This window comes from Saimiri boliviensis, chromosome 1 (assembly GCF_048565385.1).
Source record: "Saimiri boliviensis isolate mSaiBol1 chromosome 1, mSaiBol1.pri, whole genome shotgun sequence".
Lineage (NCBI taxonomy): Eukaryota > Metazoa > Chordata > Mammalia > Primates > Cebidae > Saimiri > Saimiri boliviensis.
In genome coordinates this window covers 27,325,280-27,352,444 of record NC_133449.1, presented here as the reverse complement: position 1 = coordinate 27,352,444, position 27,165 = coordinate 27,325,280, and the positions used below count along the sequence as shown (strand labels likewise).

General features: G+C 42.1%; 2 protein-coding genes across 4 annotated transcripts in view; both read right to left on the bottom strand.

Moving 5' to 3' along the window:
- ZNF512 (zinc finger protein 512) overlaps positions 1-7,492 on the bottom strand; it is a 34,884-nt gene extending 27,392 nt beyond the window's left edge. For 2 of the 3 annotated variants that reach the window (XM_010352312.3, XM_010352313.3), the window contains exons 1-2: positions 7,374-7,492; positions 6,801-6,859 (exon numbers count right to left, since the gene is read on the bottom strand). In XM_010352312.3, the coding sequence (XP_010350614.2) occupies positions 6,801-6,859; positions 7,374-7,400 (86 nt within the window). In that variant the 5' untranslated portion in view covers positions 7,401-7,492. The remainder of the gene's footprint in view (positions 1-6,800; positions 6,860-7,373) is intronic. The other variant, XM_010352315.3, reaches the window with a different exon arrangement.
- A 343-nt stretch (positions 7,493-7,835) lies between these two features.
- Positions 7,836-26,117, bottom strand: SPATA31H1 (SPATA31 subfamily H member 1). Its single transcript, XM_039480037.2, has 7 exons — positions 26,064-26,117; positions 25,393-25,435; positions 24,644-24,698; positions 24,357-24,452; positions 15,401-24,042; positions 14,255-14,899; positions 7,836-13,756 (listed from the first exon to the last, which is right to left on the bottom strand). The coding sequence occupies exons 1-7, from the start codon at positions 26,115-26,117 to the stop codon at positions 7,836-7,838; spliced, it is 15,456 nt and encodes a 5,151-aa protein (XP_039335971.2).
- Between the last annotated feature and the right edge of the window lie 1,048 nt (positions 26,118-27,165).

Here is a 27,165-nt window from a genome sequence, read left to right as displayed (position 1 = left end):
TAAAAAGAGACATTTTATAATGACAAAGTGTCAAATCATTGGGAAGACATAATTACCCACTGTAGGTACCTAATAATAGAGCCTCAAAGTACACAAAGCGAAAACTGACAGAATTAAAGGGAAAAATAGACAATTCCATAAACTTAACAGAAAATTTAAGACGTCCTCCTTTTAGCAACCGATAGAACTAGACAAAAATTCAGTAAAAGACAAAAATGATCTGAACTACACTATTAGCTACCTTGCTCTAGTTAACATTTACACAACACTACATCTAACAACTGCAGGATACATATTCTCTTCAAGTACACACTGTGCATTCATTAAGCTAGATCTTACGCTGGGCCATCAACTTTAACTTTTATTAAAAGGATGAAAATTACACAGTGTATTGTCTGACCACATTGAAATCAACTTAGGAATCAATAATAGGAAGATACCTAAAAACAGAAAACACAAAAAAATCCAAATATCTCCAGATTAAATAATCTACTTCTAAATAATTCATAGGTCAAAAATAAAATCACAAATGAAATTTGAAAATATTTTGCACTGAAAAACAACAAAAATATGCATATCAACATCTGTAGGATGCAACTAAAGCAATACTTAGCAACTTAAAGCTCAAAATGCTTATACTAGAAAAGATCTAAAATCAATGACTTAAAATTTCATCTTAAGATAACTTAAAAGGAAAAGCAAAGTAAACCAAAGAAAAGGTAAGAGGAGAAACTCATGAACTAGAAAACAGACAACAGAGGAAATGTGGTTCTTTGAAATGATCACAACATTAACAACTCTGTAACTAGACAGATCAAGAAAAAAAGATACTACAAATAACCAATAACAGAAATGAAAGAGGGGTTATCGCAGATTATACAGACAGTAAATAATAATATACTTTGAATAACTTTATGCTAATCAATGGAAAAATTACAATGAACAAATTTCTTTAAAAATACTACTTACCAAAACAGAAACAAGAAGAAACTGGAAATCTAAATAGCCCCGTATCTGTTAAATAAACTGCATGTATGAAATCCTTCCCAAAGTGAAAACTCTGGGCTCACATAGTTTCACTGATGAATGCCATTGAGATAGGTTTATAAAAAGATCAAAAGGAAAAAAGCAAAGCTGTCCCTCCTTGCAGATTATATTATTTACAAAATAAATCCCAAGGAATCTACAAAACAATTACTAGAACTTAATAAATGAATTTATAAAGTGTCAGGATACAAGGATAACATACAAAGTCAAATGAATTCTTACATACTAGCAACAACCAACTAGAAAATGGCATTATAAAAAGAATACCATTTACAATAACAACAGAATAAGATAATACACCTAGGAACAAACCTAACAAAAGACGTTCAAGACTTTTACAATGAAACTACAACACATTGCTGAAAGAAATTAAGAAGACTTAAATAGGCCAGGATGGTGGCTCATGCCTATCATCCCAGCACTTTGGGAGGCCAAGGTGGGCAGATCATGAGGTCAGGGGTTTAAGACGAGGCTGACCAACATGGTGAAACCCCATCTCCACTAAAAATACAAAACTAGCCGGGTGTGGTGGTGTGTGCTTGTAATCCCAGCTACTCAGGAGGCTGAGGAAGAAGAATCGCTTGTACCTGGGAGGCAGAGGTTGCAGTGAGCTGAGATAGTGCCGCTGCACTCCAGCCTGGTAGCCTGGCAGCCTGGGTGACAAAGCAAGACTCCCTCTCAAAAAAAAAAAGAAAAGAAGACTTAAATAAAGGGAAAAATATACCATGTTCATAAATCAGAAAACTCAGTATTGTTAAAATAACAATTTTCCCCAAAGGAATCTATAGATTCAATATAATACCAATCAATATTCAACAAGCTTCTTTTAATAGATGTTGGCAATCCAATTCTGTAATTTTTATAAAAATGCAAAGAACTGAGAATAACCAAAACAATTTTGAAAAAGAACACCAAAGTTAGAAGACTTACTATCTAATTTCAAGAGTCTAAATAAACATCAATGGAACAAAATAAGGAGAGTCCATGAACAGACCTACACATACACATGTCCAAGTAAAGTTTGACAAAGGTGCCGAGGCAATTCAATAGGGAAAGAAAGAAAACTCTTTCCAACAACTGGGTATACAAATAGAAAAAAAAGTCAACATTGACCCTTATCATACAACATTCACAAAAATTAATTCTAAACGAGTCACAGACCTAAATATAAAACCTACAAACAGGCCGGGCGCGGTGGCTCAAGCCTGTAATCCCAGCACTCTGGGAGGCCGAGGTGGGTGGATCACGAAGTCGAGAGATCGAGACCATCCTGGTCAACATGGTGAAACCCCGTCTCTACTAAAAATACAAAAAATTAGCTGGGCATGGTGGCGCGTGCCTGTAATCCCAGCTACTCAGGAGGCTGAGGCAGGAGAATTGCCTGAACCCAGGAGGCGGAGGTTGCGGTGAGCCGAGATTGCGCCATTGCACTCCAGCCTGGGTAACAAGGGCGAAACTCCGTCTCAAAAATAAATAAATAAATAAATAAATAAATAAAACCTACAAACATCTAGAAGAAAGGACCAGAGAATATCTTTGCAATTAGGGAGGCAAAAGTTTCTTTTTTTATTATTTTTTTTGAGACAGAATCTCACTCTGTCACCCAGGCTGGAGTGCAGTGGCTCAATCTCGACTCACTACAATCTCTGGGGAGGCAAAGGTTTCTTAAATATGATACATAAAAGCAAAAAACTTAAGGGAAAAGATGGTAAATTAAAACCTTTTGCTCTTCAAAAGAAACAATTCAGAAAAGGAAAGACAAACCAGACTGGAAGGAAATGTAGCAGACAAAAGAGTTATATTCAGAACAGATTTTTAAAAATACAATTCAATACGAAAACCTAATTTTTTTAATGGATAAAAATGTAAACTGATACTTACATAATAGAAATGGCCAATAAGAATACGAACAGATGCAAAAAAAGAAAAAAAAAGAATACAAACAGATGCTCAACATTATTATTCATATATGATGAATTAAAAACCACCAATTAAGCCACGCACGGTGGCTCGTGCCTATAATCCCAGCATGTTGGGAGGCCAAGGTGAGAGGATCACATAAGGTCAGAAGTTCAAGATCAGCCTGGCCAACATTGGTGAAAGCCCATCTCTACGAAAAATACAAAAATTAGCCATGGGGGTGCACACCTGTAATCCCAGCTACTCAGGAGATTAAGGCAGAAGAATTGCTTGAACCTGGGAGGCAGAGGTTGCAGTCAGCTGAGATCAAACCACTGCACTCCAACCTGGGTGATGGAGGGAGACCCTGTCTCAAAAAAAGACCAAAAAAAAAAAAAAAAACCCACAAAACCACAGTGAGATACCACTACACACCCATTAAATTAGCTAAAATTGAAAAGACTGACTCTCATACATTGCTGGTTGGAATGCAAAATAACACCACTTTGGAAAACAGGTAGTTTCTTAAAAAAACGAAAAATACTCCTGCCATATGAATCAACCAACCTATGATGGTAAATACCACCTTAGATATTTATCTGAAGAAATGAAAGCATTTGTCTACACAAGACTTGTACATGAATGTTCATAGCAGCCTTACACCTAAAATTGAAAATAACTCAAATATCCATCAAGGTAGATGGCTAAACAAATTATGGTATCCATAATGGAATCTACTTAGCAATTAAAACCATTATTCTGAGTGAAAGAAATCATGAAAAAAATGAGAACGTACTGTGTGATTTCATTTATATAAAATCCTGAAATATGCAAACCACTGTACAGTGGTGCCTGTAGACAGGAGTAGAGGAAGAAAATGGCAAAGAGACATGAATAAACTTTTGGGAGAGACAAAAATGTTTGTTATCGTGATTGTGGCAATGGTTTCAGGGGTACAAACATAGGTCAAAGCTGACCACAGTGTATGCTTTAAATATGTGCAGTCTATTGTACTCTAACTATACCTCAATACAGGTATTTTAAAATTTTAATGGATTCGCAGGCCTCTAAAGCCAAAACCTATCATTGCAAACAATGCTAGAAAGACTTGATGGGCCAGACGTGGTGGCTCATGCCTGTAATCCTAGCACTTTGGGAGGTTGAGGTGTGCAGACTGCCTGAGCTCAGGAGTTTGACATCAGCCTGGGCAACATGGTGAAACTCTGTCTCTACTAAAATACAGTGAGTTAGCCAGGAGTAGCGGTGTGCACCTGTAATCCCAGCTACTCCTGAGGCTGAGGCAGCAGAATTGCTTGAATGTGGGAGGCAGAGGTTGCAGTGAACCGAGATCATGCCACTGCACTCCAGCATGGATGACAGAAACTCTGTCTCCAAAAACAAAAAAAGACTTAATGGTACCAGCAGTCCATTAAGAGTCAAGCCCCAGGGGATGACTCTTAGGAAACTCTCCATGTAGAATTTCTTACTATCAGCGTAGGACTCAGAAATACAGTACACATCTACCCTCTTATGAATAAGCATAGGCATACTGAAAAGGCAACAGTTCATATGACCAGCATAATTAACATGTTGGAGGCTAAGTCAAGGTGGTTAGGGAATCCTTCCTTCCAGGTCTCATGTTTTATTTTTAAAGGACTCAACAAAAACAATTCTCAAGTATTTTATACTATCTACCTCTCAACATCAGGGTATTTAATTATTTATTAAAAACCAGATTAAGCTCAAACTTTTCTTCCACATATAGAACAAGAAAAAGCTTTATTGTGACAAAATATCATAATTGTAACTATTTTATAATTTGTTGTCACCAGTGCGGCAACTCTCAGCTTCTGATCACAAACATAAAAGGTACAGCCTATTTTCAACTCCTTTCTGATCTACCAAAAAATTTTAAGAGCCCCTCGCTCATTCTTCTATATGCAAATATTTAGGTTTCATCAGAAAAGTACTTTAGTTCATCTTGGTATCCTTTGTAAACTTATTTAATTTTACCCAGCCTTTAAAAGCTGGTGTGCACCATGATTTCCTTCTCTACTCTTTTCTGGTTTCATTTCTTGCTACTACTCTCAAATGCCACAATCTCATAGGAAGCTAGTTTAAAGTAAGGATTTCCACACCCTAACCCCAGTGATTCCAAATCTGGTTAATGGATGGGGGCTTGACAATCTTATTTTTTAACAATTATCTCTAGGTGACCAAGGTACATACTGAGAAACACTGCTCTAACCACTTTCCCTAGAAGAGCGCATGAATACTCAGCTTGTGGAGGAAAACATCATGTTTCCAATTATTTTTTAAAGCTGATGATTCCCAATTCTGTATTTCAGACCAGCTCTTCATCTGAGGTCCAAACCTATTTGTTTTTGTTCCAAATGTTGCTCCTCATTCAGAACCTAGTTCCCATTGCCAAAGCCAGAAACCCATAGACATCCTACCTTCCTTCTCTTACTTCTCATCATTACAACCTGTACATTCCCTATACGTTGTTCCCTGTGTATTCCCTATATATTGTTCCCACCACAGGCTGCACATGTTCTTCATCCATCTCTGAGGTTATTATAATAACCTCTGAACCAGTTTCCCAGTACCATTCCAAATCCATCCTTCATAATGCTGCCAGAGTGGCCTTTCTAAGACCAGCATCTGGCTATGTCATTCCCTCATCCCTTCCAGGATAAAATCCAAACACTTTAGCATGCCATCATAAAAGGTCCTTCATGGTCTAGCCCCTACTAACCTCTCTAAACGCTCTCCCTGCAATCCCTCATCCTCCACCCAAGTCACACAGAACTACTTGCTATCCATTAACTTCTTCCACACATTCACATACTGTTCTCTCTTCTGAAAAACCTTTCTCCTTCTCGCTAACTGCATGATTCCTCAACTTTCAAGTCTCTCCTTAGGAGTGACCTGCTCTGATAATCCCTCCCTTCCTAACTATCACTCCGCTTCCCCAAAGGCTACATTAAATTCCCGTTTAAAAATGCTTACAATAATTATTGCAACGAACTGTGTTGATCTACTTGCCTATCTCCCCTTCTAGACTGCTAGTTTTTTTCATGCCTGTACACCTAACCTACTACAGAACTGGCACACACAGCAGACATTTCATAAATGTCACCTGAATGAATCCATTTAATGTCTAGTTAACAAGAATGTTTTCTTTTGTATTAACCATGGAAAAACTAAGTACCTTCAGTGTCCTAAATAATAAACCAGTCTTACAGCCAAGTAGTTTAAAAATACAAGGATCCAGCCATTTTTATCACCCATCCCAAGTTAATCAACGTATTTATGAGCACGAATGTGATGTCTGGAGAAATACAGGATTACCACTAAGTCATTGGTTCCATTTTTGTTATAATTTGTACTCTTTTTTTGCAAGCTAGCTTTCGCTCCCACACATTAGGCTTATAGGTACACTGTCCAATGCAATAGTCACTAGCTACAGGTGGCTAGTTAAAATAAAATAAAATTTAAAATTCAATTTCTCAGTCACACTAGCCACATTTCTAGTGCTCAAAAGCCATATGGGGCTATTGGCTATGATACTAGACAGTGCAGATACAGAACATTTTTGTCACAAGTTCTACTGGGTAGCGCTGGCCACACAATCATGAAAGAACCTTAGAAAACCCTCTTACTTAGCAAATAAAATTTAAAATTCAGTCCCTCAGTTGCACTAGCCACATTTCAACGGCTCAAAATCCACACAGGGCTAGTGGCTATGATACTGGACAATGCAGGTACAGAACATTTTCATCACAGGAAGAAGTTCTACTGGACAGCGCTGGCGACACAATCATAAAAGGACCTGAGAAAACCTCACTTACTTCTTAGCTCCCACGATCCTCGTGCTCCTCTGCTGTTTAAAGGTTGTGGGTCCCGAAGTCTAGCAAATCACAAGCACACGAGTGAGTGCTAGGGACCTCTGAACCTCGACCACAAAAAGACGAATTCCCCTATGCCCAGAAGAAAGGAAGCTCTCCCGGGGCAACCACCTCAAACTGAAGAAGGCAACACTTTTTAGGAAAAATGTGCTGTCCTATCTTCCAGCAGTGCAAAGGCGGGTAACAATACCAGAGCCTTCGTCTTCCCCATTCTCAAAGCCCTGTCCCAGGCTCTAAAAGGGAGGCCAAAAGAAAAGACTACGGGTATGAGAGACACTGGGGATGTAAAGGAATAGAAACTAATGGCAATGTGGCGAGGAATTAAATCCAAGGAGGTGGGGAACCAGCAGCAGAACGTGTAAAGAAAAAGGGGACAGGTGATCTGATCTAGAAGGGTGGGGCCTACGATGGCCTCTGACAAAACCAACTCTGAGCATGGGACAAAAGCGAGAGACTGCGTGTTCTGGGCTCGACAGCGCTACCTCTAAAGCATGACGGTCAAACCAAGAAACTCACGGGTACAGCACCGAGTCTGGAAGACATCACTCCCTCTCCACGCCTAACAATTTCACCAAAGGACTCCGGCCAGACCAACGCCACTTCCGCTCTCCTCGCCTCTCCCGGATGTGGGCTCGGCCCCGCCCTAGCCCTCTTCTGAACGTCTACTTCCGCCTAGCAGCTTCCGAGGGGGCTGCGGCCGGAGCGAGTCACGTGACAAGTAACCCTCCGATTCCTCTGAGACCCCGCCCCACTGGGATCGCGACAAGGGATCTGGGAACGAATGGGTGGGGTCTGCAATAAAGGGGCGGAGCTTGGAGCCCCTGCCCGGCCTTAAAACCCCTGCTCTCATTCCGAACCTTTGCACAACTCCTCGTGTCCCACCACCCTCCCTTCCCCACCTAGCCGCCCAGTGGCCTCAGTCTAGATGCACAGGGAGATCAGTTACTGCCGCTTTATTAGAGAAATTACAGATGAATCTCACAGGCCACCCCCAGTAGACAGACATGGAAGCCTTTCCACGCTGGGGGCGCAGGAACTGGAGGCAATGGCTGAGCAGGAAAGAAGGCTGGAAAGGGCAGCACGGTGAAGACTTGAGGGAGACAATGAATAACAGGGGTGGATCTCGCCTCTGTGAGTAGCTTCAGGCCTCCACACTTGCCCTGCTTTGGAATTTTTGTGTGTGGTCCTGAGGAGACTTGTTCCATCATTGAAAGGGCTGGACCTCTTCCCAGGGGAACTGTGCTTGAGTCTCTCCTTCAGGGGACTGCGATGGCTTCTCCCAGAGGGCCTCCCTGGCCTCATCTCAGAGGGACTGTGATGGACTCTCTCCCAGGAACTGCAATGGCTCCTCCCATGAGGCCCCCCTGGCCTCATCCCAGAGGGACTGCGATGGCTCCTCCCAGAGGGCCTCCCTGGCCGCATCTCAGAGGAACTGTGATGGGCTCTCTCATAGGAACTGCAGTGGCTCCTCTCAGAGGAGCTGTGACATGTTTTCCCAGAGGAACTGTGTCCTCTCCTCTCAGAGGGACTGTAACGGCTTCTTTCCAAGGGACTGCGGTGGCTCTTCTCTGAGGAACTGTGGCATCTCTCAGAAATCCTACGGTGGCTCCTCTCAGAGGACCTGTGACATCTCCTCTCAGAGGGACTGCGTTGGCTCCTCTCAGAGGGACTATGATGGCTCCTCCGAGAGGGACTGCGATGGCTTCTCTCAGAGGAACTCTGATGGCTCCTCTCAGAGGGACTGAGACGGCCCCTTTTAGAGAGACTGTGACGACTCCTCTCCAGGGGACTGTGATTTCTCCGAGAGGGACTGTGAAATCTTCTATCTGAAGGACTGTGACGGCTCCTCTCCAAGGGACTGTGGTGGCTCCCCTCAGAGGAACTGCGATGATTTATCTGAGAGGGACTACAGTGGCTTCTCTCAGAGGGACTGTGAAGGCCCCTTTCAGAGAGACTGTGATGGCTTCTTTCCAGGGGACTGCGGTGATTTCTCCAAGAGGGACTGCAATGGCTCCTCTCAGAGGGACTGTGATGGTTTCTCCAAGAGCGGTTATGACCGGTTCTCTCAGAAGGACTGGGTGGGGTTCTCTCCCTATAGAAGCTGGGGTGGTTTTGCTCCTCGTGTGTGAGTTTCTTTTTAAGGTGTCGGTGCCAGGTTCTCTTCACAGGGGAACCAGGTAGATTTCTTCCTTGGGCCTGAACTCTGGTTCCTGGTGTGGGCAAGTTCTTAGACTCCTGGCTGGAGATTTCATTTTTCTTTGATCTGCTTCTACTGTCCTTTTGGACAGTTCCCAGAGGCTGCTCCACTGAGGCAGCTTGGAAAGTGATATCACTTTGGGAACCTGTGGGTTTGGGCAGTCGAAGAGGTCTGGGTTGGAAAGAGTGAGGTCTTCTTGGCGGTTGAGCTGAACTGCACTGGTCTGTCCCTTCCCACAATATGTCGTCCTGCTTCACGGTTGAGCCTGCTGACCTTAGCTTGTCAGCTGACCTCCTGTCTCTTTTGATATTGCTGGGTAAGCAGTAGTCCCTGGCATTTTGATTTGGATAATAGTTTTTGCTTGCCCACAAATTGTCTGGGATTGTCCTGTCCCCAGGCTTCTGCCCAGCAAAAGCTAAAACTCTGTATGCTGTTTGGAATGCCCGCTTTATGCCCTGAAAAAGCAGTTGCATGAACTTGAGTTGGGAAGGTTTCTTAGGTTGTCTTTTTAAGGAGGCAGTACTTGTCTGAGCTGCTCCAATCCTCTTCCTTCTTAAATGGGCTGGTGATTCCCTAGAGGGGCTCTCTATTGTGGTTCTACTGTTTGTGTAGAACTTTCTGTGTTTTCTAAGTGCCTTGGTCATTCTCTTCATTGGATATTTTGAACCAGAGGCCTTTTTGGTTCTCACTTTAGCCCGTTCCTCATTCTGAGTGCTTTCAGAGTCACTCTCTGATAGGGTGTGAACCTGAGTGGATTCATAGTGTCTAGGTGCTCTAATTATTGTCTTTCCTTCCAGGTCAGGGCTGCTGCGTTGTCTTCTGAGGTAGACTTGTACAGGAGCAGGGGACCAGGAGGACCCAGACTGCAAATCTATTGTGGAAGCAGGACTCTTGGAAGCTTGAGTATGGATTTTAGCTTTCCTTTGTGACGGTGACATACTTCTCCGTATGACGGGTCTATCTCTTTCATGATACTTTGAGACTTGGGGTCTTTTCCTGGTTCGCAGCCTAAAGCCAAGGTGCAACCGAATCTCACCATGGCCTTCAGGAGTGCTTACAAGGTGGAGCTGTGGATAGATCAGAAGATAAGGCCCCAAAGTGGTCTGTAATTTATGATGGCAGTTAAATCCTGAACATCGGCCACACTGTAGGCAGATGGGGTACTTTAGGACTAGACCTGAAGCTAGAGGTGGAGGCACATCAGGGGGTATTTGACTCCTTAAGAGTTTTGCTGCTATTTTTAGCTGCAAATCTTGTAGCAACTGGAGCTGTTCTGAGAAGTCATTCTGGGGAAGATAATTTGGCTTGAGGGAGTGTTCGGACTCCAAAATCCTTGTTTGGGAATCACTCTGTGAGTTCTCACTTTCTTCCACTGGAACAAGGTCTTCTCTGTTGTAAAATATGCTGATGGAAGACTCTGACTTTACCAGGACAGGAAGCTGGCCCCCTGCACATGTGACAGGCATAGGCTGAATGACTTCTTGGGATATACCACTGAACCTTGAGCTTGTTTTCTTTATTCCCACTCTCATCCCAGAGTATTGCTGTATTATGGAAGATGTGGAGCCACGTGTCCACATTTTCAAGGCCATTGACCTATGTCTCTGAATGTAGTTTTTGACCACTGAAGGCTGAGAAATAGTAACTGGACCCTTTTCTGGGAGTCTCTGGGAAGCTTCCATCAGTTCAGCTGGAATCCCAAATAAATTCTGAATAGACTGACAGGTATCTGCAGTGGCTTTTTTTGCTAGAGATGTTTGAGAACAAAACTTCCTTTCCATAGTAGTCCCTAAAACATTCCCCAGCGTTAGCATACTGCAGAGATATTTTCTTGGTAGTCGCTGCCTCCAGGCATGACTCTCCCAGATGTTGTGTTGTCTGCCCAGGAAAGACTTGATGAGGGACTTTTGAACCCCTGATTCTGTGCGGAATGTCCTAGATAGTGATCTCCAGCTTTGTGACAGATGTCTCTGAAGTGAGTTCTCTAGCTCCTCCATTTGCTTCCTCTTAGTTTTCTGTTTAGATATGACATCGACTCCTGGAATCTCAGGACGTGGGTTTTCCACAATGTTAGCTGTCTTATCAGAGCTTTGATTATGAAGGCCCAAGGGAAAAGTTAAAGATTGCATCATAGTAGGGTCTAGATAGGTCTCTTCAGGCTGCAAAATATCTGTCCCAAGGTTTTTTACATCTAAAGCTCTGGATACTTTCTGTATCCCAGAATCCCAAAGTCCTCCAAATTCAGATGCTGTTTTGAGAGAGCTTGAAATAAGTGAGGTTGAAGAGCTTTGTAGGAACCTAGAGAAGTCAGTCCTCACTTGAAACTCTTCCGATGTTAACTTCTCACAGTCCCTATTCTGACACACCTGTCCTAGATTCAAATCCTCAGATTTCATAACTTTAGGAGGCTCTATTTTTATCACTGTAGATTTCACAGCCTGAAGTCCTTGTTTATGAGTTAATATTGTCTGTTCCTTAAATGGAGATGTTTGCTGTGAGGTTAATTCTTCAGATTTCACTTGAATATGTGGCCTTAGAGTTGATTCTACAGGTACTATTAGTTCTTGAAGATGTGGCCTTGGAAGTAAATTCACACAATTTATTGCTTCAATTCCTGATTCTAGGGCTACTCCTATCAGTTCTACAACTTGAGGAATTGGTCCTGGTGCTAATTCCTCAGATTTTACAATTTGAAGGTGTAGCCCTGGGATTAACGTAGTTTTTACAATTTGAAACCCTGTCAACTCCATTGTTTCCACAATCTGGTGTTTTGGTTTTGTGATTAATTTCTTAGATTTCACATCTTGTAACCATGGCCCTGAGGGGAGCTCTGAAGGTCTCACATCCTGCAGTTCTGGAGTCACCTCAATATATTCTACCACTTGAGGGGTTGGACTTGGTATTGTCATAGACTTTACAACTTGAAATGGTGGTCCAGGGGCCACTTTCTCAGACTGAACAACTTTTGGGACATCTACAAGGGTTACCTCTTCAGACTGAGCAACATGAAGCTGTGTACTTGCAGATTCTGTGACTTGATCCAGTGGTTCTGGACTAATCCTCATAAATTCTACAATTTGATCCAATGGTCCTGGGGTTGTCCCTGGAGATTTCATACTTTGATTCTTTGATTTTGTTAGCCCCGTTGATACCTCCCTGTGCGGCCATGCCTCAGAGGTGAGCTCTGCATATTCTTCATGTCCTATAACTTGACTTGTTTGCTTCATGGGCACCTCTAAAGATTCTTCCATTTGCAGCCATTGCTTATAGCTCAGATTTACAGATTCAGGGACTTGATGTCCTAACCCTAATATTATCTCTGGAGATCTCTCCTGATGTTGTGATTTGGGAGTTAATTTCAAAGTTTTCTCTACCTGCACTTCTGACTCAGAAGTCAACTCCACAGATTCAGGAACCTGATGTCCTAACCCAGGTGTCATCCTTGAATCAGAATCTGGGACGTGATGTAATGACTTTGGAATCAATACCACAGATTCTTCCCTTTGCAATCTTTTCTGAGAGATCACCTCCACAGGTTCTAAGTCTTGAGAACAGAGCCTTGGGGATCTCTCTGCAAATCCAGAGTCTTGATTTGTTGGCTTTGGGGTCATTCCAAAGAATTCATTTGCTTGTATCCTTGCCTCAGTGGTCAACCCCATAGCTTCTGTAAAGTAACGCTTGAGTTCTGGGGTAATCCTTTCAGATTCCACAATTTGCTGCAGTGGCTTTATATATAACTCCTGCAAATCCTTAACTTGGGGCTGTGGCTGAGAGAGCATGTCCATAGTTTCTAGGATTTGGTGGCTTTTCTCTGGAGTTAATCCTAAGAATTTTGAGCCTTGATCCCTTAGCATTGGAGTCAGATCAACAAATTTTGGTACTTGAAGATCTGGCTGCAGCAGCATCCCTAAAGATTCTGTGGCTCTACCTGTTAGCTTTGGGGTCAACCCCACAGATATCTCTATAGGATCTATGCCTTTATGTGCCAATCCTTGTGCCATTTCTGAAAATTCTGTGGCATGATAAATTGGTATTGAAATCAAATTTGCAGATTTAGGGACTTGATACTTTGGCTGTGAGATCATCTCTGCATATTTTGCAAACTGATGCCCCAGTCTAGGGATTATTTCAGAGGATGCCATGATTTGATCATTTGTTCTTGGAGTTTGCTCCCCATATTTCACTGTTTGAAGCAGTGGCCCTTGTCCTAATTCCACAGATTTTACAGTTTGCTGCAGAGACACTGAAGACAATTTCCCATGTTTTACCCTTTGCAACTTTGGCTCTAGAGTAAACTTCAAAGATTTCACACCTTGTTTCTCTGATTCTGGAGACAAATTTGGAAATCTGACACTAGTCAACAATGGTCCTGATGGGAACTTCCTAGTTGGCTCTGGTTCCAACACCATTGATTTCACATCTTGCCATCCTGAAATCAACTCTTGATAATTTATACCTTGCTCTTGGGCCCCTGGTGTCAGCTCCATAGGTTTTATATATTGAAAACATGGCTTCTGTGCAAAGGCCACAGATTTAACGCATTGTGACCTAAAGCATGATGTCAAAGAATTTACACTTTGAGGTTGTGGCCATAGAGTTGACTTCACAGATTTCACATCTTGAGAACATGGCTCTGATACAGGTACCGTAGATCTCACACTATGCTGCCTGAGGTGTGAATGCAACTCCTCAGAATTCATACCTTGAGGATATGGTTCTGGTTTTAACTCCACAGATTTTGCTTTTTGAAAACATGGCTGTAGTGTAAATACCTCATATTTTAAGTCCGGCACCTCAGAGGCTGAAATCATTTTCACAGAATTTGTGTCGTAAAGCAATGGCTGCTTATTTATCTCCACAGACTTTACATCTTTAAGCAGTGGCTCTGGTGAAAATAACTCAGATTTCATATCATTTATCTGAGGACCCAAAGTGAATGCAGGTTGCACAGCTTGCTGTGAGCCAAGGTGCTTCCCCCAAAATTGGACTCCTTGAAACTTAGTTGCTGGAGTTAACTCAGAAGATTTCGCACTTTGCAAGTGTGGTCCAAGATGGAACAGAATAGATCTTGGACCTTGAGATTCTGACCCATAGTTCAATTCAGGGGACTTCATGCCTTTTATCTGTGGCCCTGGGTTCAAGTTGATAGAATTTATGCACTGACATTCTGACTCTGAATTCAACTCAGAAGAATTCATACCTTGCAGCTGTGGCCCAGAGTTGAACTCCTTTGGTATTACATCTTGAAATTTTGTCCCTGAAGTCAGTTCACATTTTACATCTTGTAAATGTTGCACAGATCTGAACACAACAGATTTTATACTTTGAAGCTCTGGCCCTGGATGCAACTCAGATTTCATGAATTGAAATTTTGTCCCTGATTTTACCCCTTGCAAGTGTGGCTCAAGTTTGCAATCCACAGAATTTATACGTTGTAACTTTAGCCCTGGATTCAACTCAGACGAATTCGCACACTGTTCCTGTGGCCCAGGGTTGCATTCCATAGGTGCAGCACATAGAAACTTTGACCCTGGAGTCAAATCAGACTTTAAATCTTGCAAATGTGGTCTAGGGTTGAACATCATAGATGTCTCACTTTGAATTTCTGTCCCTGGGTTCAATTCAGAACACTTCATACCTTGAAGTTTTGAAGCTGGAATTAATTCAGGAGATTTCATACCTTGTAAATGTGGCTCTGGGTTGCACCCAGTAGAATTTACGCACTGAGCTTGTGGCTGTGGAATGAATGCAGAACTCAAACCTTGCAAATGTGGCCCTGGGCTGCACCCAGTAGAATTTGCACACTGAAGTTTTGGCCCTGGAATGGATGCAGAGAAATTTACAGCTTGTAAGTGCAGCCCAGGATTGCACCCAATAAAATTTACACACGGAAGTGGTGGCTTTGGAGTGGATGCGGAAGAATTCACACCTTGCAAATTTGGCCCAGGATTGCACCCATTAGGATTAACACACTGAAGTTTGGACCCTAGAATGGATGTAGAAGAACTGACACTTTGTGGATCTGGCCTAGAAATATACTCAATAGAATTTACACACTGAAGTGGAGGCTCTGGACTAGATACAGAAGAATTCACACCTTGCAAGTTTGGTCCAAGGATGGACCCATTAGAATTTAAACACTGAAGTTTAGGTGCTGGAATGGATGCAGAATTTACACCTTGTAAATGTGGCCCAGGTTTGCACTCAACAGAATTTACACACTGAAGTGTTGACTCTGGATTGGATGCAGAAGAATTCATATCTTGCAAGTTTGGCCCAGAGTTGAACCCATTAGAACTTACACACTGAAGTTTAGGGCCTGGAATAAATACAAAAGAATTTAAACCTTGCAAAGATGGCCCACGGTTGCACCCAGTAGAATTTACACACTGAGGTGGTGGCTCTGGAATGGATGCAGAATAATTCACATCTTGCAAATGTGGTCCAAGGCAGAACATCTTAGATTTCATACCTTGAAGCTCAGGCCCAGGATTCAACTTGTCAGATTTTATTCCTTGCAGCTGTGGCCCAGGCTCAAAATCTAACGATTGTATACCTTGAAGCCCTGTTCCAAAGTGCAACTCAGAATCTGATTTCACACCTTGCAACTGTTCCTGAAGATTGAATTTCATAGATTTTACATCTTGGAGCTTTGTCCCTGTACATAATTCTGAAGATTTTCTATGTTGCAAATGTGGCCCAGGATTGAACACCATAAATTTGACACTTTGAAGGTCTGGCCATGAATTCAATTTATGAGATTTCTCATCTTGCTGCTGCTTTTCAATATTGAACTCAGAAGGTGCCGCACTGTGAATCTTTGATTCCAAGCCCAACTTAGAGAGTTTTGCAACCTGCAATTCTGGGTCATGGTTGCCTTTTGTAGAGTTCACTGTCTGAAGCTTTATCAACCCAGATTTCATATCTTGCAACTTTGCCCCAGGATTGAATTCTGTACATTTCACACCTTGATGGTGTATCCCTGGTGTCAACATAGACAATTTTCTATCTTGTAACTGCGAGGTTGAGTTTAACCCCAGAGATATCCTATTCTGTACCTTTGTACCTAGAGACAATTCAAAAGATTTTATATCTTGCTGCATTGGCCTAGACATGAGCCCCACAGATTTCACTTTTTGAAGCTTTGTCACTGGGATCTCTTCAGAAGATTTCATACCTTGCAATTGGGATTCAGAACTGAACTCCTTAGATTTTACATCTTGAAGCTCTGTCCCCTTGATTGAGTTACAGTATTTCATATGTTGCCACTGTGGGCCTGAGTTGAACTCCACAGATTCCTCAACTGGAAGCTTTGTCTCTAATGTTAACTGAGAAGATGTCACACCTTGTAACCTTGGACCATGGCTGTATTCTACAGATTTTACATCTTCATAGTTTGTTCCTTGAATCAACTCAGAAGATTTTTCACCTTGTATCTGTTGTCCAGAATTAAAATACATTGATTTCATACTTTGAAGCCTTGTCCCTGAGGTTACCTCAGAAGATTTTATACCTTGAAAGTGTTGTCCAGAACTGAGCTTCACAGATTTTACATCTTGAAGTTTTATACCCATGATCGGATCAGAAGATTTTATATCTTGTAACTGTGGGCCTGATTCCAGCTCTACGGATTTCACACCTGGAGACTCCCTCCCCAGGGTCAAATCAGATTTCTCACTTCGTAACTTTGGACTAGGTTTGAAGTCTATAGATTTCACACCCTGAAGCTTCACCCCTGGAATCATTTCAGATGATTTCGCACTCGGTAAATGTGGTCCAGAACTGAAATCCATAGACTGAATGTCTTGAAGCTTTATACCCACGATCAACCTAGATGATTTTAAATCTTGCAACTGTGAGCCTGAGTTGGATTCCACTAATTTCACTTCTTGAAGCTTTGTCTTCGATATCGATTCAGATTTCACTCCTTGCAACTGTGGCCCATGTTTGAAGTCTGTAGATTTGACACCTTGAATCTTGGTCTTTGTGGTCAAATCAGAATGTGGGATATTTTTTAACTGTGAGCTGGAATTTAACTCTATAAACTTCATGTCTTGGGACTTTGTCTTAGGGTCCGACTTAGAAGATTTGACACATTGCCATTGTGACCCAGAGCTAAACTCTTCAGGTTTCGTACCCGGAAGCTTTGTCTGATGAGCCAACTCTGATGATTTCGTACTTTTCAAGTGTAGTAAGAAGTTGAGCGCTACAGTTTTGTCACTTTGTAATTGTAGCTCTTGGCTTAATACTCCAGATTTCACCCCTGAAAGCTGTGGCTCTTGTGTAAACACTAGAGACTTCACATCTTGCAGCTGTGTTCTTGGATATGCCTCCAAGGGTTTCACTTTGTGCAGCTGTGGTCTTGGGGTCAACTCAGAAGATTTCACATTTTGCGAATGAAGCCCAGGTTTGCATGCCATAGATTTTATATCATGGAGCTTTGATGTTGAAATTGGGCCACATGATTTCACACTTCTCAACTGTAACCCAGATTTCAAATCAATAGTTTTGACCCCTGGCAACTGATGTTCCTGGAGTGATGTCAAAGGTGGTATACTTTGGAGCTTTGGCCTTAGAGTCAACTCAGATGACTTCACATCTCTGAATTGTATTGAAGGTTTCAATTCTACATGTGTGACAGCTCGAGATTGTGAACCACATTTTAGCATAGATTTAAAACCTTGGAACTCAGGTACTGGTATCCACTGCACAGATTTCACACTTCCAAGCTGTGAGTCTTGGTTTAACTCCACAGTTTTTAACCCTTGAAGCTGTGGCTCTGAGGTTGATGCCAGAATTTTCCCTTTTGGCAACTGTGGTCCTTGGGACAACTTAGGAGTTTTCACAAATTGCAACCGTGGCCCATAGTTAAACTCCACAGGTTTTGCACCTTGAATTTTTGGCCCTAGAGTCAATTCAGATGATTTTATACCTCCTGACTCTATGGAGGATTTCAACTTTGCAGGTTTGATACCTGGAGATTGTGAACCAAGATTCAGCCCTCCAGTTTTTACACCTTGGAACTCAGGTCCTGGTATCCACCGCACAGATTTTGCACTTCCAAGCCGTGAGTCTTGGTTTAACTCCACAGTTTTCACACCTTGAAGTTGTGGCTCTGAGGTTGATGCTGGAATTTTCCTTTTTTGCAGCTGTGGTCCTTGAGACAACTCAGGAGCTTTCACACAGTGCAACTGTGCCCCAAGGTTAAACTCCACAGGTTTTGCACCTTGAAGTTTTGGTGCTAGAACCAATTTAGATGCTATCATATCTCCCAACTGTATGGAAGGTTTCAACTCTGCAGGTTTGACACTTCGAGATTGTGGCCCAAGATTTAATCCTACAGACTTTACACCTTGGAACTCAGGTCTTGTTATCCACTGAACAGATTTCATTCTTCCAAGCTCTGGCTCTTTGTTTAACTCCACAATTTTCACACTTTGAAGCTGTGGCTTTGCAGTTGAGTCCAAGGGTTTCGCTTGGTACAACTGTGGTCCTGGAGTCAGCTTGGGGGATTTCAGACTTTGCAACTGTGGTTCATGTTTGAACTCTTTAGCTTTCGTATCTTGCATATTTGGTTCTGGAGTCAATTCAGATGATTTTATACCTTTCAACTGTAGGGCAGACTTGAGGTCTACAGATTTTATACCTTCAGATTTTGACTCTGGAATTAACTCCAAAGACATTACACCTTCTGACTCAGACTGTCTCTTTACTTGCTCAAAATTCACACATTGCTGCTCTGATGAGTTTATAGATATCTGACCATCCTGTTCCAGCTCAACGGTTAAATCCACAGGTGCTTGAAACTGTTGCTTTAGGGCTAAATCCACACGTTTTACTTCTTCAAACTCTTGTCCTCTGGTCACATTCACAGATTTTACTACCAGTCTTTTCTGCCTTGGGGCAAACTCTACAGATTTTACACATTGCAGATGTGGATCTTGAGTCTCCTTTATAGATTTTAAACTTCGAAGCTTTAAACATGGAGTAATCTCCACAAATTTCATATCTTGCATTTGTGGCACTGAAGTCAGTTCCTCAGGCTTCACACTTTGTAGCTGAGGCCTTTGAAGTATCTCCATAGATTTAACCCCTTGAAGCAACGGCTCTGGTACAAAAGCCATAGACTTCTCACCTTGCATCTTTAGCCCAAATTTTAATTTTGCAGCTTTCATATGGTGCAGCTGTGTACCTGGGACCAACTCCTCAGTTTTAAAATCTTGAATTCTTGAACCTGGAGTCAACTCAACAGATTTTACACCTTGAAGCTCCGAATCAGGGATGAATTCCACAGCTCTGACATCTTCTCTCTGTGACCCTAAGGTTATCGCCACAGATTTCCCACCTTCCAGCTGTGGACTTGGAGATATTTCCACAGATTTCATCCCTTCCAGGCATGGTCCTGGAGTTAAGGTCATTGATTTCATATCTTCTAACTGTGACCCTGAAGTCAGCAACTCAGACTGGAGCTTTGAGCCTGGGGTTGCCTCCTCAAGTTTTACACCTCCTGCCTGTGGCTCTGGGGTTAACATCACAGATTTGACATCTTCCAATTCTGGTTCTGGTGTTAACTGCCTAGTTTTCATATCTCCCAAATGTGGCCCTGAGATTAATTCCACAGATTTCATATCTTCTAGCTGTGGCTCTGGGGTTAGCTTTTCAGATTTGAAACCTTGAAGTTTTAAGACTGGGCTCTCCTCCACAGGATTTACATCTTGGAACTGTGGTCCTTGTATCAATCCAGAAGATATCATACCTTGTAACTGTGTTTTTCTGGTCAACTCGGAATGATTTACACTGGGCAACTGTGGCTTCGGAGTCAACTCCATGGATTCTGTATCTGGCATTTGTGGCTCTGAGACTAATTTACTGGAAACTTCAACTTCAAGGCTTGGCACTTGATTGCCTACTACATATTTTACATCTTGAAACAGCGGCTCTGGTACTAACAACTCAGGCTTAACCCCTTGCCCCTCTCGCCCTGGAGCCATTGCCATAGGCGGTACCCCTTGCATCTTTGGCCCTGGGGTCAACTCTAAAAATTGTACACATCGTAGCTGTGGCCCTGAGTTTAACTCTAAAGATTTCACACCCTGAGGTTGAGTTCCTGGTACTAAATCAAAAATTTTGACATCTTGTAGCTGCAGCTCTGGGTAAAGCCCTTCCTGTTTCATACTTTGAGTTCCTTGAGACATCTTTGCTAGTTTGGAATCTTGCAGCCCTAACTCTGAAACCACCTCTACAGAATTCACACTATGAAATGCTGATTCTGGAGTTTGATCCCCAAATGTGACAGCTTGCAGCTTTGGCCTTGAAGTCAATTCAGAAAATCTGAGATATTGCTGCCAAGGCCCTAAGTTTACTTCCTCAGATTTTACACTTGGAAATGGTAGTTCTGAGGTCAGTTTCACAGATTTCATGCTGTGAAACTGGGATCCTTCAGTAGACAGAACAGATTTCATGTCTTCAACGTGTGGCCCTTGGCTTAACTGCAAAGATGGCTCTGGTATGAAACCTAGAGACTTTATATCTTCAGGCTGAGCTCCTGGTGTCATCTGCGTATGTTTGAAACCTTGCTGCTTTGACCCTGGGATCAAATCAGAAAATCTGACATCTTGCAAGCCTAGTCCTGGGTTTAGTTCCACAGATTTCATACCTTGATGTTGTGGTTCTGGAGTCAGCTGTACAAATTTGACACTTTGATGTGTTAGGTCCGGGATGGAATCTGATGATTTGATGTCCTGAACTGGGGAATCTGAGGTCAGTTCATCAGATTTCGCACCATAATGTAGGGGTCGTGAGATTAAATCTACAGGTTTTTCTCCTTGAAGAAGTGGTCCTGGAAATACCTTTGAAAATCTGACGCTTTGGAACTGTGGCTCTGGGGTCAATCCGGAAGATTTGACACTTGGCTGACATGAGCCTAGATTTAAATCCACAGAGTTTACATCTTGGAGCTCTGCCCTCTTAGCCAAATCCTCCAATGGCATACTTTGTAGTGGTAGCTCTGGTGTCATCTCCTCTGATTCTACCACTCCTGTAGTTGACTGTTGGATTAAATTCACATGTTTCACGTCTTGCAACTGTGACTGTAGATCCAACTGCATAGACTTTCCTCCCTGGATCTGTGGCCCTGGGGTCAGGTCCATAACATGTGGTTTTGGTTCTGTAATTAACTTAGATCCTATCACTAATGGAGATGACTCACTGGTTAACTCTGCAGATTTCAAGTTTTGCAGTAGTGGCTCTGATTTCTCATATTGCATGCCTGGTCCTGGAGTCAACTCCAAAACTCCTGTTTTTGAATGTGGTGGTACTGGGATGACCCCCCAGGTCTTACCAACTTGAGGCAATGCCAACCCCACAGTTTCTGTGTCTTTATGTTCTGATGTGGGGGTTGTCTCTGACAACTCAATAACTTCTGAACATGGCCCTAGATTGCAATGAACAAAATTCATTTCATGGGGCTGTGGCTCTGTAGTCAACACCTCTGATTTCACACTTTGTATCTCTGACCCTGGTATCAAATCCAGAGATTCTTTTGTTGTGTGTTGTGATACTGGAATTTCCCCTATTGCTTTTCCAAGTTGGTGCATTGTCTTAAGAGTGTCTTGGAATGGCATTGAGCTCATTTCCACAGATTCTGAAGTTTGGCTCAGTGGCCCTGGGGTAGTTCCTAAAGATGGTTGGATCAACCCAATAGATTTTTCCACTTGGTGACAAGTGTCAGAGGTCAACTTTGCTTCTTTTCCTTGATATCCTAGCTCTGAGATCATCTCTACAGATTCTGAGGCTTGACGCCATGGGGTCAATCTTTCAGGTTCTGTGGCTTGGTGATTTGGTTTGGAGCTCATCTCTGCAGCTTTTACTGCCTGAAGTTGTGTCCCTTTGGTCAATTCCCCATATTTCATACCTTGCACATGTGTCTCAGGAATTAACCTCCTACATTCTACCATCTGAGGAGTTTTCACATCTTCAAACAATAGTACTGGGGCTATCTTCTCAGATCTGACATCTTGTAACCATGGCTTTGGGGCCAACTCCACAGATTTTGTATCTTCCATTGGTGGTCTTAGGGTCAACTCCACAGTGTTTATATCTTGAAACTCTGGTGGTAGGACCAGATGAACAGATCTTCTACCTTGCAACTGTGAAGGTGGCGTCAAACCCCTAGATTCTGTAACATGTGGCTGTGCTGGTGGAATTATCCCCATGGAATCCATGGCTTGTAATAGTGCTACTAGAGTTACTTTCACATAGTCCGTGACTTGATGTAATGGTGCTGAGATCGTTTCCAATGATTTTGTGTCTTGACATATTGGCCCTGGAATAGTCTTTCCTTGGTCCTTGACTTGACTTTGTAATCCTGAGGTCTTGCCAGCTGATTCCATGACTTTGTGCTGTGGCCCTGGCATCATTTCCACAGTTTCCATAACTGCACATTGTGGCCTTAGATTCATCTTTTCTGGTTTTGTGACTTGATGGCTCAATAATGTGTTCATTTTCACTGACTCTATGGCTTGATGTTTTGGTGTTGGAGTCGTTCCCACTGATTCTGTATGTGGATGTGATTTGTTAATCATCCCCATAGAATCCGTAACTTGAAGCAGTGCTACAGGAGTTACTTTCTCATTATCTGTGACTTGATTCAGTGATCTTGTAGCCATCCTCTCTGATTCCACAACTTGGTGCTTCGGCCTTGGGGCTGCCTCCATTGACTGAATGACTTGATTTGGTAGTTTGGGGGTAATGCTTACTGTTTTCATAGTTTCCACTGGTTTCACAACTTGACTTGGCAGCTGTGGGAACAAACCCACGGATTCTGAATGTGATTCTGGGATCATCCCCATTGTATCCATGACCCGAAGTAATGCCAATGGAGTTACCTTTATGCTGTCCTTGACTTGATATGGTAGACTTGGTGTCAAGTCCACATTAGTCACTTGTGTCTTGTGCTGGTTTATCCTTTTTTCTGGAAAACCTATGACCCTCTTCTCTATACTAAGCTCTAGTATGTGTTTTGGCTCTTTCTTCAGTAAAGCAATTTCCTCTGGAATCACATTAACTCCTAAACTTCTTGGAGGTAGAGTGCCCACTGATGTAACTAAAGGCTTCGATCCAAGGATTTGGGGGCCATCCCCAGGTTGTAACTGCTTGCCTGAGATAAGTGACTGTGAAGGTTTTGTTTCTGTGCTATTTGTTCCAGATCCCACTTCAGCATTCACATGCAGCAGAAATGATGGAAGGTCTGGGGAATTTTTGTTAATATTTTGCTCAGTGTTTTGATGAATGGGCATAGATAACTGAGTTTGGAGTTTATTTGATTCAGCAACTCCTCCTCGTACTTCAGTTAAATAATTGAGCATCGCCCATGATTTCCTCACAGGTAAAGGTACTGTTTGTTGCCGCAAGGTGAAAACCTTCTCAGACATGTGTCCTTCTAGCTCCTTTCTGACCGAAGGAGAGAGCTTGAATGGAGCCCACCTTGGAAGTCGTGGTCTCTCCTTGGAAACAGAATTTGGCTCATGATTTGATGTCAAATGACTCTTCCTCCTTCTCTCATCTTTTATTTTCCTTTTTTGTTCGCAGATATTTTGAGGCTCAGAAATAGAGTTGATAAAAGAGCTCTGAGATTGTAAGGGTGAAAGATCTGTCAAATTCTGAAAAAGTTTTGATTTCTGGGGCTCTGATAGCCGAAAAGGAGGCAGGGTTGTGCCTCGGTTCCCGAATACAGATGGCTGCTTTTTGTGGGAAATAGGTAAACTATGGCTCTGGCATTCCCAAGTTGTTCCTTCAGAAAAGACAGGAAGATGAGACAGACTGGAGTTACTGCATGATGACCTAAAGGAGATGCTGCGGTCCATAGAATGTTTTGCTTTCTGATAGTCACAACAGTGTAGAACAGTCTTCTGAGCCAAAAGAACAGAGGAGGTAGAGGAAGAAATTGTATCCTGTGGTTCAGGCAAATCCTGTTCCATAAGCCTTGCTCTAAGAAATAAAGAGAAATATTTCCATTTGCATTGAAATAGAAAAAGGAAAAAAGTGGCCATTTCAAATGCAAAATATTTTTGACCTGAAGGAGAATTGAAAAAAAAAAGTTTCTTTCCCCAGCATCAGTTACTTATAGAAAGAATTCCTCCACCAGGACAAAAGGAGGAAACTGTTCCCATTCCACCCAGAAATGACCCTTCGACCAGTTTGAACCCAGAACTTCCTCCACAGACAAAATGAACTCTGTCCGTCCCTCCTTCCTCCCCTTCCTTCCTCCTTTTTAAAACCTCTACCAAACTACAATGCCTGACCTTGTGCTTTCCAGGTGTCGGAAGATCTGTTGAAGACTCCGCTCCATTGACCAGAGTATATATTCCTGGGTCCAGTCCCCAGGGAGTTCTGAAACACTGGATGCAACACTGTATGTCAATATAATTGAAGTCTCATTAAAATACCAGTAAGGAAAACAGTAAGAGAGATTTAACTTAGAAAAGAGAAAGCTATCATAGTGAAGGAAGTAAAACAGAGTACCATGTACTTTACTTCTAACTTTCACAGAGTTTGTCAGTAGAATTGGCTGAAGACAGGCTTTACTCACCACGTCAGGTTAGCTTCAGTGCAGGTCATCATGAGGGTTTCTTCCCACTGTGGATCTGGGAGAAGAGGTGAAGAATCTATCAGCATCATGATTATCGACATCATTTTGTCCGACCCGCTCTTTTTGCAGATAAGGGAATAAAGATGAAGTTATGCCCAAGATCATGAAGCTAATTAGTGGTAGATCTCAGACTTAACCCATCTCAAGACTTTTCAAAAAACTACACTGCCTCTATCATACACGCTGCGTTCATCATACAGTAGATGTAAGCTATATATATTGGGAAGAATAGGAATAATCATAGTAATAAGCAGTGGGAGTAGGGGAAAGAGAGGCCATGATACATATCTTTTCCTCCAACAGAGTCTATCCAGTATCTATGGTAGGGAGAAAAAGAGAGGGAAACTTCCCTCACCAAACTCTTGGTAGTTACCCTTTGTCCATTCTACAATCTCACCAAGTTTCCTTCCCAATACCTTGGGATTTGAACAAAAAGAGCCGAGGAGAGGAAGCATGAGGAAAGGAACCATGGAGCTGTATACATACAGCTCTTTTTTTTTCTAATCTTATGGCAGATTAACATACATCTCTTTAGCCATGGAGATGCTAGAAGAAGCACACTTCTTCCATTTACATCCTCTTTTCCAACCTCCCTCCTCCTGCTATTTAAGGCTAGAGTCATAAGGCAGACCCGTAATTGGTCTGTCATTAACATGGAACTGAAGAGTGAAGGACAGAATCATTCTAACCTGTTAATTTCTGGATCTTTTTCCGTCTATGGTGCTTTGAAGTCTAGAGAAGCACAAAAAGAAAATCAGATTACGTTCTAGGTTAGAGACTTTATTAACAGCACATCTCACCTTTTAGATATCAGATATTGATACATCTCATGTATCAGATATTGAAAGAGTTGGCACCCATAACCATACATAAATACTGTAACAAACATAAATGTCAGGGAATATAGAGAATAGTGATTAATTTCCTAAGGCAGAAGGGAAGGATTACTCAAGAAGTTGCATTTGTACTGGAGTTTAAAGAATCAGCACAAGACTTTTAGGTGAAGAAAGAGTATTTCACGCAAGTGGGAACATCAGTGAGATCAGCATGATTGCCAGGGCACTTTTGCTAAATAGTGGAAGATGCTAGTCTGATAAAGTAGATAATAAACCTGAAATAAACCAGGCTCAAAAATGGAAGCTCAGCCTCTGATAAATTCAATCTGTTATTGGATTGAGATGATCCCTAATCTAAATGACTGCCAGAAGCTAAAATAGCTCTACTCTCTGGAGGAAAGTAACTTTATCCAGAACCTTGAATTTTTCACTTCAAATTTATATATAAACTCTCTGATATTAAATCAAACATTGCCTTGCTTACTAGAAGACAAGACTGAATGATTGAAGACTAAGAGATAAACCTGGGGAATAAAAACAAATTCATAGGCAATCCAGATATTGGAGTAATAAATCATGGTTTTTAAAGTGTGCTTTAAACATACAAGAAATTAGATAACAAGATGGATAATTTTGGCCAAGAACTAAAAACAAAAAAAAAGAAAAAAGAAAAAAAATCTAATGGGAATTGTAGAACAGAAGAAATAAAGAACTCAGAAAGGGGTAGAGATTAGACACAACTGAAGAAATGTCTGAAGAAAATATCCATAATGAAGCATGGAAAGAAAATAGATATAAGAGCCAACAGACATATGGGACACAGTAATAGGAGTCCCAGAAAGAAAGGGAGACAGAATAGGAGTCCCAGACAGAAAGGTGAGTGGAAACAGTATTTGAAAGTTAAAAGTCAGGGAGTATATGGTAACTGTCTGTACTTTCTGCTCAATTTCTCTGTGAACCTAAAACTGCTTTAAAATGTAGTCTGTTAAGCCGGGGGCGGTGGCTCAAGCCTGTAATCCCAGCACTTTGGGAGGCTGAGGTGGGTGGATCACGAGGTCAACAGATCGAGACCATCCTGGTCAACATGGTGAAACCCCGTCTCTACTAAAAATATAAAAAATTAGCTGGGCATGGTGGCGCATGCCTGTAATCCTAGCTACTCAGGAGGCTGAGGCAGAAGAATTGCCTGAACCCAGGAGGCGGAGGTTGCGGTGAGCCAAGATCACGCCATTGCACTCCAGCCTGGGTAACAAGAGCAAAACTGCGTCTCAAAAAAAAAAAAAAAAAAAGTAGTCTGTTTTCTTAAGGGAATAGCTAAGAGCTTTCCAAAACTGAGAAAGCCTTAGATTCGAGAAGTGTTATGAAGCAGCATGATTTCATGAAGACAAAGAAATCCTAAACTTAAGTACATTACAGAATGCTGAACACCCACACAATGACTCTTAACAGGCAAAATTAAAAGACACATTTTATTCAAAAGAAGAATAAGATGAATAGTTTATATCTTTTAGGAATATTGGAAGCCAGAAAACAATAGAATAACATCCCTTAATGTGCTAAAATAAAACAACTGCCTACCTGGATTTTTTTTCTCTTTAGAGACCAGGTCTCTCTCTGTTGCCCAAG

Coding starts and splice junctions, on each gene's coding strand:
- SPATA31H1 (XM_039480037.2), bottom strand. CDS start 26,117: ATGATTTATTACTCCAATATCTGGATTGCCTATGAATTTGTTTTTATT. Junction 24,699..25,392: donor AAAGATCCAGAAATTAACAG/GTTAGAATGATT, acceptor CTCTTCTCCCAG/ATCCACAGTGGGAAGAAACC. Junction 14,900..15,400: donor CCGTGGGCCATCTTTGCAAG/GTTTAAATTCTT, acceptor TGCACTTACAAG/CTGTAAATTTCTCTGCATCC.